Below are 13,583 nucleotides of genomic sequence, written 5' to 3' on the forward strand. Positions count from 1 at the left end.
TGCTGGGACCTGTAGTTCCATGATGCCAACACTGATCTATGATTTTGGATTAGCAGCAGGAGGTGCCAGGACTGATGCTTGGTAGTACCACATGCAGCTCTACATATCAGGGAGCAGCATGAATGAGGAGTCCCTAGTATGATGGTACTGCCAGCAATGCTTCCCAGAGCTTCAGAACTGTCCTGGCTGCTAGATGAACTAGCATTTCCCATCTGCTCTTAGTAATGTTTGTCAGTTTCCCCTACAGGTCCATATCAGTCCATGTCATGTTTGGGCATTGCTATTTAAGCAATACTCTGCTAGATTCTTTGAAGTGGCTTCCAAGGTGGAGCTTCAAGCCTGAGTGTAAACTGTCCACGTGTGAGCCCACTTCCTCTGCTGTCTGTCCATGGGGGGGGAAAGTTATGGCAAACTGTTGTGTCCTCCAGAGAGTGCTAGGAGCCCTGTGCAATGAGAGCCGCCGCCTGTGTGCTGGGGATCCCAAGTGCCACTCCTATGTAGGGCATGTGCGATGGCCCCCGCCTCTCCCCTCCCTGCAGGAAGTCTTGTGGAGGAATGAAGCCGAGCAGATCGTCAACTTACTGGAAGTTGTACTGCTAGAAAAACAAGGACGGAGAGTCGGGAAAGCTGCCTGGACTGAGGGGAGGCTGAGCAGTATGGTGGGGCACTGAGGGATGGACCTGCAGCCATGGATCCTGGGGCTCTGTGCCCTGCTCCTGCAGGGGGGTCTCTGCAGAGAAGGTAAGCCATGGATAGGGTGTCCTGGGTCAGGAGAAGCGCTGGGTTAGGCCCCGCTGACTAGTGCTCCTGGGACTGGAGTTGCTGGTTGTGGTTTGCTGTGATTTTATTTTTGTGTGTAGATGATGAGATTTATGGAAGAGTGGAATACTGACGATCAGGAGGTTGCTGATGAGATCTAATAAGGAAGAACGAGATCATATTGTGTATACTGGTGATCAGGGGGTTAATGAGATCTAAAAGGACGTGTGCAGGTATATACTGGAGATCAGGGGGTTAATGACATCTAATGCAGAAGAATGTTGTTATATGTTGTATATTCTGACGATCTGGAGGTCACTGATGAGATCTAATGAGGAAGAACGAGATCATATATTGTATACACTGGCAATCAGGAGGTTAATAAGATCTAATAAGGAAGAGTGTAATCATATGTTGTATATACTGGCGATCAGGGGGTTAATAAGATCTAATAAGGAAGAGTGTGGTCATATGTTGTATATACTGGTGATCAGGGGGTTAATGAGATCTAATTAGGAAGAGTGTGGCAATATATTGTATATACTGGTGGTCAGGGGGTTAATGAGATCTAATAAGGAAGAGCAAATCCTGAAGATCAAGGGGCTGTTGATGAAATAAGGAAGAGTGTGGCTGTATAATGTAAATATTGACAATCAAGGGGTTACTGATGAGATCTAAGGATACAATGTAACAAATACATAAATACATATGGAGTGTCCATTAAAAGGACGCTCAGGGGGCAGATCCAATAAGTGAGAATTAAGACACAGAAGACAGGTGAGCTCCTTCAAAGAAAGTACTGCAGTGATGTTGATAGGTACATTGCCTTGCAAAAGTATTCACCCCCCTTGACTTTTTTCGTATTTTGTTACATTACAGCTTTAAGTTCAATGTTTTGTTAATCAGAATTTTATGTGATGGATCAGAACACAATAGTCTAAGTTGGCGAAGTGAAATGAGAAAAAAATATATAAATAAAACTATTGTTTAGAAATATAAAACAGAACATTGCCATGTGCTTATGTATTCATCCCCTTTGTTAGGAAGCCCATAAAAAGCTCTGGTGTAACCAATTACCTTCATAAGTCACATAATTAGTGAAATGATGTCCACCTGTGTACAATCTAAGTGTCACATGATCTGTCATTACATATACACACCTTTTTTGAAAGGCCCCAAAGGCTGCAACACCTGAGCAAGAGGCATCACTAACCAAACAATGCTATGAAGACCAAGGAACTCTCCAAACAAGTAAGGGACAATGTTGTTGAGAAGTACAAGTCAGGGTTAGGTTATAAAAAATATCCAAATCTTTGATGATCCCCAGAAGCACCATCAAATCTATCATAACCAAATGGAAAGAACATGGCACAACAGCAAACCTAAAACACGAAAAAACCCATAGGGACACACATACAAAAAATATGAAACTTTATTAGGTAATTAATAATTACAACACCTGATTCAAGACAAATATCTAAAACAAGTAAAGCATCAATGCAGGTAGTGCTGCAAGAAGTAGCTGACCTGCTGACTGACAAGGTATAAGAGCCCAATATCTAATCTTGCTCAACACAAGGGCAAATAAGCAATAACAAATTATATACCAATAATCTCCTGGGGACTATCTCATAATCCCATATGCCTTGTGTGCAAAAATCAACATAAGGTACCAATAGGAGACCATCAGTGGATATAAAAGCTGCAGGCAGATAAAAGGGAAGAGGGACAGAAAATACCTGGGAAATGGTACAATACAGGGATCCAACCTTCAGTCAGCTGTGAGTGCATCCCGACGCACGTTTAGCTTCAAGGGGCGGAGCTAAACGTGCGTCGGGGTGCGCTCACAGCTGACTGAAGGTTGGATCCCTGTATTGTACCATTTCCCAGGTATTTTCTGTCCCTCTTCCCTTTCATCTGCCTGCAGCTTTTATATCCACTGATGGTCTCCTATTGGTACCTTATGTGGATTTTTGCACACAAGGCATATGGGATTATGAGATAGTCCCCAGGAGATTATTGGTATATAATTTGTTATTGCTTATTTGCCCTTGTGCTGAGCAAGATTAGATATTGGGATCTTATACCTTGTCAGTCAGCAGGTCAGCTACTTCTTGCAGCACTACCTGCATTGCTGCTTTACTTGTTTTAGATATTTGTCTTGAATCATGTGTTGTAATTATTTGTTAATATTAATTACCTAATAAAGTTGCATATTTTTTGTATGTGTGTCCTTACGGGTTTTTGGTCTTTTATGTGATGTCATGCATCTTACCAACATCTTGTTGGTTTAATAGGTTGTATTACAACAGCAAACTTCCCAAGAAACGGCATCCCACCAAAACTCACGGACCGGGCAAGGAGGGCATTAATCAGAGAGGCAGTACAGCGACCTAAGGTAACCCTGGAGAAGCTGCAAAGTTCCACAGCAGAGACTGGAGTATCTGTACATAGGACGACAATAAGCCGTACGCTCCATAGAGTTGGGCTTTATTGCAGAGTGGCCGGAAGAAAGCCATTACTTTCAGCTAAAAACAAAAAGGCACGTTGTGAGTTTGTGAAAAGGCATGTGGGAGACTCCCAAAATGTATGGAGGAAGGTGCTCTGGTCTGATGAGACTAAAATAGAACTTTTCGTCCATCAAAGAAAACGCTATGTCTGGCGCAAACCCAACACATCACATTACCCAAAGAACACCATCCCCACAGTGAGACATGGTGGTGGCGGCATCATGCTGAGGGGATGGTTTTCAGCAGCCGGGACTGGGAAACTGGTCAGATATGAGGGAAAGATGGATGGTGCTAAACACAGGGATATTCTTCAGCAAAACCTGTACCACTCTGTGCGTGATCTGAGGGTAGGACGGAGGTTCACCTTCCAGCAGGACAATGACCCTAAACACACTGCTAAAGCAACACTTGTGGGGGAAACATGTAAATGTGTTGGAATGGCCTAGTCACAGCCCAGATCTCCATCCAATAGAAAATCTGTGGTCAGACTTAAAGATTGCTGTTCACAAGCACAAACCATCCAACTTGAAGGAGCTGGAGCAGTTTTAGAAGGAGGAATGGGCAAAAATCCCAGTGGTCAGATGTGGCAATCTCCTAGAGACTTATCCAAAGCGACTTGGAGCTGTGATTGCTGCAAAAGATAGCTCTACAAAGTATTGACTTTAGGGGGGTGAATAGTTATGCATATAGACTTTTTTCTGTTATTTTGTCCTATTTGTTGTTTGCTTCACAAATAAATAAATAAAAATAAAATCTTCAAAGTTGTGGGCATGTTCTGTAATTTAAACAATGCAAATCCTCAAACAATCTATGGTAATTCCAGGTTGTGAGGCACCAAAATAAGAAAAAAGTCAAGGGGGTGAATACTTTTGCAAGGCACTGTATATTAGGAGGAAGTGACTGATGTGACATATGTGGTGGTTGGAAGGAGGTGACATGTTTAGCCCAAGGTATTTTCAGTGAGGAGGCTGGGTATTCATTGTGATGAACATACTTAATGCAACCTAAAAAGTAGTCAGATTTGTGAATTATGACTTTCACACAGTCAGTGTACATCAGGTACAGGTCAACAATACAGAACAGGTGCAAATCTTTCCATTATACCCTATTTCTGTATAGGCACTGCTTCTGGTTTTGGCTCTGACCAAACACTGTGTGAAAGCAGCCTTTGCAGTCTTAGGAGGAAATTGTAGATCTTCTTATAACATGTGATGACATTAAAGCCTCCTTATTATAGCTGTGTATTAGGCTTTTTTACACTAGTGTTCAGGAAATTCGGCAGGCTGTTTCAGCAGGGAACAGCCGGCCGGGTCTGTCTGGATCCAGCATTGCCAGAAGCTAACATGAATGCTGTCCACCCCCTTAGCTATCATGGGGTCCAGCAGCAACCCGGCAAATATGCCCAGAACCAGCCGGACAATTACTGCTGCGTGAGGACGGAGGAGAAGTTTTCTTATGATCAGTCTTTGTTCAGGTGTCGCTTAACAGTAGAACAATGTACTACAACTACAGAGTCTGCTAAATTCTTCTGAAGGTCTTTTGCAGTCAAGCGGGGGTTCTGATTTGCCATTGCAGCAATCCTACGAGCAGATGTCTCTGAAATGTTTCTTGGTCTTCCAACCCTTCTCTTGATCTCCACTGTTCCTGTTAACTGATATTTCTTAATTACATTTCAAACTGAGGAAGTAGCAACCTGAAAATGCTTTGCTATCTTCTCATAGCCTCCTGCTTGATAGGGCTCATCCATTTTCATTTTCAGGGTGTTAGGCAGCTGCTTAGAAGAACCCATGGCTGCTGTTTTTGGGACAAGGTTAGAGGAGTCTGGGGTACTTATAATGCTTGGAAATTTGCATCATCTGGCCTTTCCTAACGATAATTGGGAACAAGCCTCAACCCTAACTGGCTATTTAAAGTCTGAGACCTCGGTCAAAGTTATCTGAGCACTCAAATCTCCTTGGGTTCCCATACTTTTGCAAGGTACTCCTTTCCTATTTTAACTCTAAAATTGTACAAAACCAAAATAATACACTGCTATTGCTTAAAATTTTTTCACCTTTAACTTTATACATTTTGGAGATCAGTTAATCTTCAACTTGCTTAACTGTTCACAGTAGCAGTAATTTTAACCAGGGGTGCCCAAACTTTTGCATGCCACTGTATGTGCACCCAGCCTTATAAATAACTGGGATGTTAATATTAAAAGTAAAGATGTCCAAAAATGTTATTCTGCTGACCTTTAGTTATATCTGTTCCTAGGAAAGATGGGTGATATCAGGGGGATGGCATTCCACTCTCCTAGGAATCTGTATAGAAAATCCTTCTAGTCATGAAGTGATACAGGAAAGTTAATTAATTTATGTAATGTAATGTTACGTTAGTAGACCATTTACTATACAGTCTGAGCCCATTAAAGTACCAGCTTCTGAAAAGATGAACCTGACCCATGAGGTCCAATTGATGACAGACCCATCTGAAAGTGACAGTGGGACATCTCACTTGATGCCTTAGCTAGCTTCTTGGAACCTAAGGATTTACCCCACTAGCCCTTACCCTACCTAGCTACACTACTGGCTTTAGTGTAGGCCACCCCAAATCATTCTCTCTGGTGGTCTCAGGGTACTCCACCCATTTGAGCTGTAATGTCAAGATACAGAATACCAGATATCAGTGTGCAAGAAGGAGGTGAGAGGTTGGAATCCTAATTATGTATTTGGGGAATGTCAAGCCTGGTGCATGTGTTATAGGTGCATTAGGTTTACTTTCTGTAATGGGGTCTGCAGTATATTGCTGTTATATTCCAGCCTTGTGTGCCCCCCAAACAACTGCCTTTTTCTGACGCACTTCAGTGCACGCTGAGACTGAAAGTAAATTGTTCAGGATCCTCCTCCACTGCAGCTCAATTTCCAGGCTCTTCTGTGGACATCCTTGCAAGACATAAACACGCCAGGCGCTACCCTGCTGCACGCACAGCCATCCTGTATTTATAAGGCTCCAGCTTACTACTCCAGTCTGTAATGAGCTGATGCTTATAAATGCAGATTGCATAATTTGATGATTATTACTTATTCGAACATAAGTCTAAAGCTGCCATACACTACAGTAGGTTTCCTGGCTAACTGGTATGTCTACCGGCGTTCCCATAAGTATGTGAGATCAATCAGTAGCTGCTGAACACCCCTGGAGCAAAGAATTGCATAGGTCAAAATTCATCTTACCCAACAAGAGATTTTTAGACACTGACAGTTTTGTCCATAGACATTAGATATTTGGTGGGTTTTGTTGAAATTATAAGGACCTATGAGGAAAAATGTAATGTGGCCAACATTTATATATCAAATTGATATGCCATAAATGTCTCCATTGGTGGCTCCCGACCCCTGAGATGTCTTGTCCCTTGTTCTTGGAGAGTTAGTCTGCCCTACTATAATAACTGACCTCGTATTGACTTCAACAGCAGGTGACCATGCAAGTGACAAACTCTGGGAACTGGGATCTTGGGATCAGAGGTGATCCTAGTGGTTGGACCCTCACTGGTCAGAAATCTCTTAAAGCTGATCATATAATATAATTTTTTCTTGGTGGCTCAAAAATAGAGATATTTTGTTATGAGGGATGCATTAAATAATTGCTTCTGACTCCTAGCAATAAATTCCTTCTTTAACTTCTAATGGTGATATCACAAATTACTAACATCTGCAGCACACCAAAACACAAGTGGAAAGCTTAGCGGTGTACTTACTCCGATGGTGCAAGCGGTGTCAGGCTGCTGCCCATGAGACCCAAGAAATTGCCAAAAATTTGTTAGAAACCCATCACACTTCCAATTTTGCATAGTAGAAAGCTGTGCCATTTTATTCACTGATTCATGTGACGTTTCCACCCCACGTGGGTTGAAAAAAAAAAATCTGGGATTGAAACATTGCATGATTTGGTGAATAAAACTACAAAAAAATCAGATGTGTGCTGTGGTTTATTATAAACTCAGTTACTTTTACTACCATCAACACAGTAGCTCTGGTTAGAGGGGTTTTCAGATCCCCAGTATAGGTCATCAGTATGTAATTGGTTGGGGTTTGACTCACCATGGCTTCTTCAAACAGCTGATCGTTGAGGGTGCTGGGAGGCAGACCCCCATTGATGAGATACTGATTACCTATCTGGAAGATAGGTAAGGGTGGGTTCACATCACGTTTTTCCCATTTTAATTTATACAAAAAACGTATAGAAAAAAAGGATGCCTCAGCCTGATACCATACAGTGGCATCCGTTCACCATAGACTTCCATTGTAAAAAAAAGTATACTTTCCATTCAGAATGCATTAGGGCAAAACTGATCCGTTTTGGACCGCTTGTTAGAGCCCTGAACGGATCTCACAAACGGAAAGCCAAAACGCCAGGGTGAAAGTAGCCTTAAAAGGGTTGTCTGAGTGTTTTATACTGATATGGGGGGTTCACATCACATTTTATGTCTCCGTTAGATTCATATGTTAGAAAAAAAAAGGATACAAAAACACAGCACACCACGTTCTTGTATCCTGCAGATTCCTTTTTTTTTATAAAAAGTATAGAATAAAATAAGTATGAGGCTGCACCAATGTGTCAAGAATCATGATGTTGTGCTCACAGTCAGATAGAATCACCCATTCCACATAAGTTAAAATATAAAGTAAAAACTGGGCACTAACTGGCAATAAAGAAAAATTAAGAGCAATTTATTTAAACAAAAATTCGCAAGTTTATAAATACTTGCGTATTTTTTTTTAAATAAATTGCTCTTAATTTTTCTCCATTGTCGGTGAGTGCCCAGTTTTTACTTTATATTTTAACTTATGTGGAATGGGTGATTCTATCTGATTGTGAGCACAACATCATGATTCTTGACACATTGGTGCAGCCTCATACTTATATTATTCTATACTTTTTTTTAATAAACGGACTCTGCAGGATACAAGAACGTGGTGTGCTGTGTTTTTGTATCCTTTTTTTTTTCTAACATATGAATCTAACGGAGACATAAAATGTGATGTGAACCCCCCATATCAGTATAAAACACTCAGACAACCCCTTTAAGGCTACTTTTACACTGGCGTTTTGGCTTTCCATTTGTGAGATCCGTTCAGGGCTGTGAGAAGCGGTCCAAAACGGATCAGTTTTGCCCTAATGCATTCTGAATGGAAAAGGATCCGCACAGAATGCATCAGTTTGCCTCCGATCAGTCACCATTCTGCTTTGGAGATGGACACCATATCGCTGCCTGCAGAGTTTTGATGTGTGTCTGAGGAAACTGAGCCAAACGGATCTATCCTGGCACACAATGTAAGTCAATGGGGACGGATCAGTTTTCTCTGACGCAATCTGGCACAATAGAAAACGGATCAGTCTCCCATTGACTTCCAATGGAGTTCATGACGGATCCTTCTTGGCTATGTCACAGATGATACAAACGGATCCGTTCATGACAGATGCATGCAGTTGTATTATTGTAACGGATCCGTTTTTGCTGATCCATGACCAATCCGCCCAAAACGCAAGTCTGAAAGTAGCCTAATAGCAGAGGCATAGCTGGGGGAGAGCCTGGTGGAGCATGTGCCGAAGTGATGGGGAGCCAGCAAGCTGCTCTGCTTATATCAGGGTATTTAGACGTGGGGATAAAATGAAATAATCTTTGCCCAGTGTAGGAAAGCCTAGCTACGCCATTTTTATGCCCCACGTTTTGGGCAAAAATGTTGAAAAATGGACGGTGACATTTTCCAGTTGCTCTCTAAGTCCTGCTGTTACTATCCTGTGATTTGCTTCTCCATAATGTCATGCAGACTCCAGTAAAGCTGATGTGTTGCAGTGAAATAATTGCTAAATCATCACTGCTTCTTCTCATAATCTGCGAGGATTCTCACGTGACCGTAGAGCAGTGGCATTATTGAGGGGAAGAAGCTGGTTGGCAATATTTGAATGACATTTGGACTCGTCCATATGCACTGCATGGAGTTTCTGATAAACTGTTTGTTGTACACCCACAAAATCTAGATGTCATAGAGGCCACTAATCCCTGCAGCAGCTGCTCCTGTCTGCAACGACTTAAGACAGATTCATTCAAGTCAAGATACTGTATGTACACTTGGTGCAAAGATATGACCCCATATGCAATGTGTGCCCGTCATATACATTTGCCGTAGTACCCAAATTAACATCGAGCATTATTAGTATGTGCAAACAGTCATTAAAGGGAACCTGACACCGGGATTTTGTGTATAGAGCTGAGGACATGGGTTGCTAGATGGCCGCTAGCACATCCGCAATACCCAGTCCCCATAGCTCTGTGTGCTTTTATTGTGTAAAAAAAAACGATTTGATACATATGCAAATTAACCTGAGATGAGTCCTGTATGTGAGATGAGTCAGGGACAGGACTCATCTCAGGTTAATTTGCATATGTATCAAATTGATTTTTTGACACAATAAAAGCACACAGAGCTATGGGGACTGGGTATTGCGGATATGCTAGCGGCCATCTAGCAACCCATGTCCTCAGCTCTATACACAAAATCCCGGTGACAGGTTCCCTTTAACATCAGAATTTGAAAGTGTATGTGAAGGTCTAATTCGGGGAAGGGCATTGCATTCCTTCATTTTATGTTAATATCATAGTGGCCATAGCATGCTGGATCTAATTGTTACAGTCCCATGGTATTCCTCATCAGTGACATCACAATTCCCCACTATCGATGACAGTCATACTGCCCCCAGTACCAGCCACAATGCCCCCAGTGTATGCCACAATCTCCCCATAGCAATTGTGGCTACAATGCAATGATCTGCACAGTTATCTGCCCGTCTAATATAAGCTCCACAGAACTCCTGTGAGCATGGTGTTTTCCTTACATTGTTTGCACAGACACAATGGTTTCTCCAGCGCCCACTATGACCGCTGTCCATGGGACAGTGAAGGATATAGAGGATCAGAAGAACCATATCAAAGATAAATATTAGACCCCTTTCAGGAAACTCTTAAATTACTACACTCCAGAACGTCTGCAAAAGGCTTTTGTCCCTATGCAGTTTTGCCAAGTGCATCTGGGGAGACCTGAGACGACATCCTTGCACAGGTTCTTATCATCTATTAAACCAGAGAACTTGGACAAACCTGAAATGGTCGCCATCTCATCAGTGGTCTCAGAACAAGTTAGCAAATCACATTGGATTGCATCTATGTTACAATTGCCTTTACCTAGGGCCTACACACACCAACAGTCAACCGTGATACCAAGATCAATGAATGAGTGATAGTACGAAAGATGCATTTATTGAATAATTCCAAATATGCAGCTTCTCCACCTTTTTCTTATGTGAATACTTCTATTCCATGAACTGAAATGTTATTTTTACACACCTCCAGGAAAGTGTTTTGTGAGCCTTCTACAACACCAGAACTTCAGCAGCCTCCTTCCTTGACCAATGTAAACTTCATTCCTCTGCAAATTCCTGCATATTTTTCCAGAAATGTAGGCATTTGGGGAGTAATTTAGGAACACTGGCACATAAATTGCTGTGTGTTCATCATTGATTTGGAAATATACTGAAATATACTTGTAGTATTGATAAAGTATTCAAGATGTTTGTGCAACTAAAGGCCTTCAAATCACATTGAAGTCATTGCTTCCATGAGACTTTATGAGTTGCTATGTGATGATTATTAGTTCAGGACTATGGTTGCCTTCTCTGTATGCTGCATATTTTGGCCTTGTACCCATAGAAAAGCCGATATTTAAATAAATCCAGTCAATAATGAGCAAAGTCTGATAAATGTTGCATCACTGATGATGCCAGAGGCAACACCACCAGGGCCATTAACATCATGCATTATATTTCCACCTCTTTTAGCCCAGCTTTCCTCCTCTCAGCAGATAACACATTTGACTGACTAGAGTAGAGATTACTCACTCAGATCCTCCATAAACATAGACCACAGCGTGCTACTGTGGATATGTTGTCTCTACTCTTAGGCTTCTACAGCTATTAGTGTTAGGCCTAATGCACACAACCACACACAACCATATGTATTTTCTCGTCTGCAAATCAAGGATCCACAAATATTGGCTTTGTGCCAATCTCCATGTGCCTCATTGTCAAAATACCTGTTTTTGTCTGCAAAAAAATAGGACCTGTTTTGCGGGACAGACATGGGATCATACAGATGTGGACAGCACACAGTGTGCTGTCCTCATTTATTGCGGCCCCATCGAAATGAATGGTTCCACATCCAATCTGCAAAAAATTTGGATCAGATGTGGAAAAAAACTAGGGTTCTGTGCATGAGTCCTTAATGAAGCTCTCTCTAATTATTTACCCATCCCAAACGAACCTGTCAGAGATGCCCCTCACCTTCTTCATCCCCTTTTCACTGCTTGCATCACAACTCTGACATGACTGGTGTCACTATGAGATGTACTAAATACAAGGTTGCTTACTTTTCAGATGATGTACTCATTTTTAGCTTCAAACCTCTCGTATCTCCCCACAGTCTCCTTACGGAATTATCACAATACACAGCATAGAATTACATAAAAATGAATTACAGTCAGGGGTATTTTGCTTTTGAAAGTTGTGATGTTCCAGCGCGACGGCTCCTGCCTCTGCCGTTTCTGGTTCCTGCCATACTGGAAGTGATTGTGTGCCATTCCTTCTCATAAGACAAGGCATGTCACTGCAGAGTTGCAGAAGTCACATGCCGTTCTTGGAGCTGCTGAGACCAGTAATTGGCTGTGGCAGTCGTGTGAATTGGAAATGCACATTCCTATCCAGTGTAGACCAAAATTTTTGGGGACAAATCATTTAACTTTCATAAATCAGAGAACCAGGGCTTGTAAGGCTGTTTTTAATTTTTTCTTAAAAAAGAGTTATCGATCACTTAACTGATCCCCTGACAATCCACTACATCATGGTCCTCACTGGTCTCTTCTTCATGGTCCCTCTTGAAATACAGTTCTCTCATCCTGATCAGCTTCCTTCTCTATCTGGTGGTTACTCACCATGTTGAAGTACTTAGTAGTTAATTTAACCTCTCATTTTTAGTGTTCGGAGCTGATAGCATTGTTTGTTATTTAGGCACCTGAATGGAGGTCTTCTACTGCATGTAGTGCAATCATTGTTATTTTGAAGAGGAACTCAAGTTGTCTTTACTTGAGTAGTTGACTCCTAAAGGGCTTCTCCCGGACTAAAAATATCCTTAGAACAGACTTCTTATATCAGATCTGGGAGGAACTGTCTCCTGGCATGCCAACAGATCAGCTAATTAAATGGCGGAAGTCAGACCCACCAAGCTGATACTGATGGCCTGTACAACGATTAGGCCATCAATTTTGTAGTTCCGGAAAACCCAACATCCACAGTTTTAAAGGGGTTGTCCGAGTGTTCATTATTGATGCCCTATCATCTGGATAGGTCACCAGTATGTGATTGGTCGGGCTCTAATTCCTGGCACACCCTGTTGTTCAGCTGTCTGAAGGGGCTGTGGCACTCTATTGGATAGTGGTTGTGCTTTGTATTGCATCTGAGCCCCATTTACTTGAATGGGACTGAGCTGCGCCTTGACCATGAACAAATAAACATGGTATCACTGGCCTAGGAAGGGGTCGCGGAGAGCTCTCTTTAAACAGCTGATCAGCAGAGGTGAGTCAGACCCACCACGATCAGGTACTGATGATCTATCCTGAAGATAGCTGATCTGTATAAAGACTCAGACAACCCCTTGAAGCATGTTCTAAAAGCACATCTTTTTAGGCGATCTACTTTTAGACTTTTTAGACTAATCTGTCATCTTTCTTTTAGCCGCCTTCTACATTATTCCTCAGAATAATGCCCCACATTCCTTGCACCTGAATGCAGTCTATATGCCCTGCTCCTTCTTGAGGCCATGCGCATTGCACTGCTTACACTGGCCACTCTCCTGCTCTGTCATGTTCTCCTCCTGGCTGTGCTGGTCCTGCTCGCCAGTGCTAGCTGCAGGCTGTTGCCTGCACATTCTAAGACCCTTGTCTTGTACTATAGGGCATGTGCACTGGCCCCTTTAAGAGGCTGAGAGCATCTAAATTCTTCCCCAGCCAAAGGTTGATCATCACTGGGTACTTAAGGCACTCTCTTCAGTGAGAGGGTGCCTGAGCTTTATGTTTCTAGTGCTTAGTATTTCAACAAAAGGTGTTATATTCTGTCTTCCAGTGTACTGAACTCCTGTCTGACAACTGACTCTGACTTCTAGCTGCCAGCCTTGTTCTTAGCCTGTTTCGTGGATAGCCTTACTACCACTTGCCCAGATTTTAG

General features: G+C 42.2%; 1 protein-coding gene across 1 annotated transcript in view; it reads left to right on the forward strand.

Annotated features, from left to right (window-relative positions):
• Window positions 1–405: 405 nt before the first annotated feature.
• Window positions 406–13,583, forward strand: part of ERBB2 (erb-b2 receptor tyrosine kinase 2) — an 82,749-nt gene continuing 69,571 nt past the window's right edge. Inside the window, exon 1 of the mRNA XM_044296345.1 lies at window positions 406–741. Coding sequence (XP_044152280.1) covers window positions 675–741 — 67 coding nt within the window. The 5' untranslated portion in view covers window positions 406–674. The remainder of the gene's footprint in view (window positions 742–13,583) is intronic.

Source organism: Bufo gargarizans, chromosome 6 (genome assembly GCF_014858855.1).
Source record: "Bufo gargarizans isolate SCDJY-AF-19 chromosome 6, ASM1485885v1, whole genome shotgun sequence".
NCBI lineage: Eukaryota > Metazoa > Chordata > Amphibia > Anura > Bufonidae > Bufo > Bufo gargarizans.